At 59.9% G+C, this 739-nt stretch overlaps 1 protein-coding gene across 1 annotated transcript in view; it reads left to right on the top strand.

The window, feature by feature from the left end:
- Positions 1–739, top strand: part of LOC102469772 (myosin-9) — a gene marked incomplete at its 3' end in the record, with an annotated part of 58,289 nt that overhangs the window by 48,771 nt on the left and 8,779 nt on the right. Inside the window, exon 23 of the mRNA XM_006156535.2 lies at positions 6–46. Within this exon, the coding sequence (XP_006156597.1) occupies positions 6–46 (41 nt within the window). The remainder of the gene's footprint in view (positions 1–5; positions 47–739) is intronic.

Raw genomic sequence — 739 nt, 5'->3', positions numbered from 1 at the left:
GGAAGACCAGATCATCAGGGAGAACCAGAACTGCCAGCTGGCCAAGGTGAGGCCCTGGTGCTGGTGCCAAGCTACTCCCTTGTGGCCGTGGGGGAGGGAGAGTGTGCCCACCTGTAGGGCAGAACTGCAAGCTGGCCAAGGTGAGGCCCTGCCTGGCTGCTCCTTGTTGTGTGTGAGGAAGGGAGAGCGGGCCCACCTGTAGGGCAGCTCCTGCCTGGCACGGCTCCCTCCTGTCTTTTCTGATTGCAGCTCCAGGCTGGTCTCTGCTCAGTAGCAGGTTCTTTTTTCTGGGTTACCTGTGGCCCCTGGGTGCCCAGGTCATGTTCAAAGGGATTGATGTTCTCATCAATGAATGTGGCCCTAGGGAGAGTCCGACATTTCCCCAGTAAAGCTGTTTCTGAGTCTGAGCCCCAGGCGGGAGCACGGGACCACCTGTGTGGTGCTACACCCGTCTTTCAGCCCCGGGCTCCTCCGGAGTCTCCAAGGTGGCAGCTGTTTCCAGTGAGAACCAAATTGGTGCCTGTTAGTGCCCACCCCAGGGAGCAGACAGTAGCTGGGGGTGGGGCCGGGTGGGGGCACGGGTAGCAGGACACTTGCAAGGCTGACCAACGTGGGAGGTCCCAGTTCATGTCCAGAGTCCTCCTTGAACATTCTGAGTGTGTGCTGTGTCCCAGGGCTGGCCGAGCTGAGAGGCAGATAAAGGATGGGGACCGTGTAGAGGGTGCTGTCTCTGTGAGGT

This window comes from Tupaia chinensis, unplaced genomic scaffold (genome assembly GCF_000334495.1).
Source record: "Tupaia chinensis unplaced genomic scaffold, TupChi_1.0 Scaffold000496_1, whole genome shotgun sequence".
In the NCBI taxonomy this organism is placed as follows: domain Eukaryota; kingdom Metazoa; phylum Chordata; class Mammalia; order Scandentia; family Tupaiidae; genus Tupaia; species Tupaia belangeri.
Note: the sequence above shows the minus strand (reverse complement) of the source record. Positions and strands in the feature narration are given on the sequence as shown.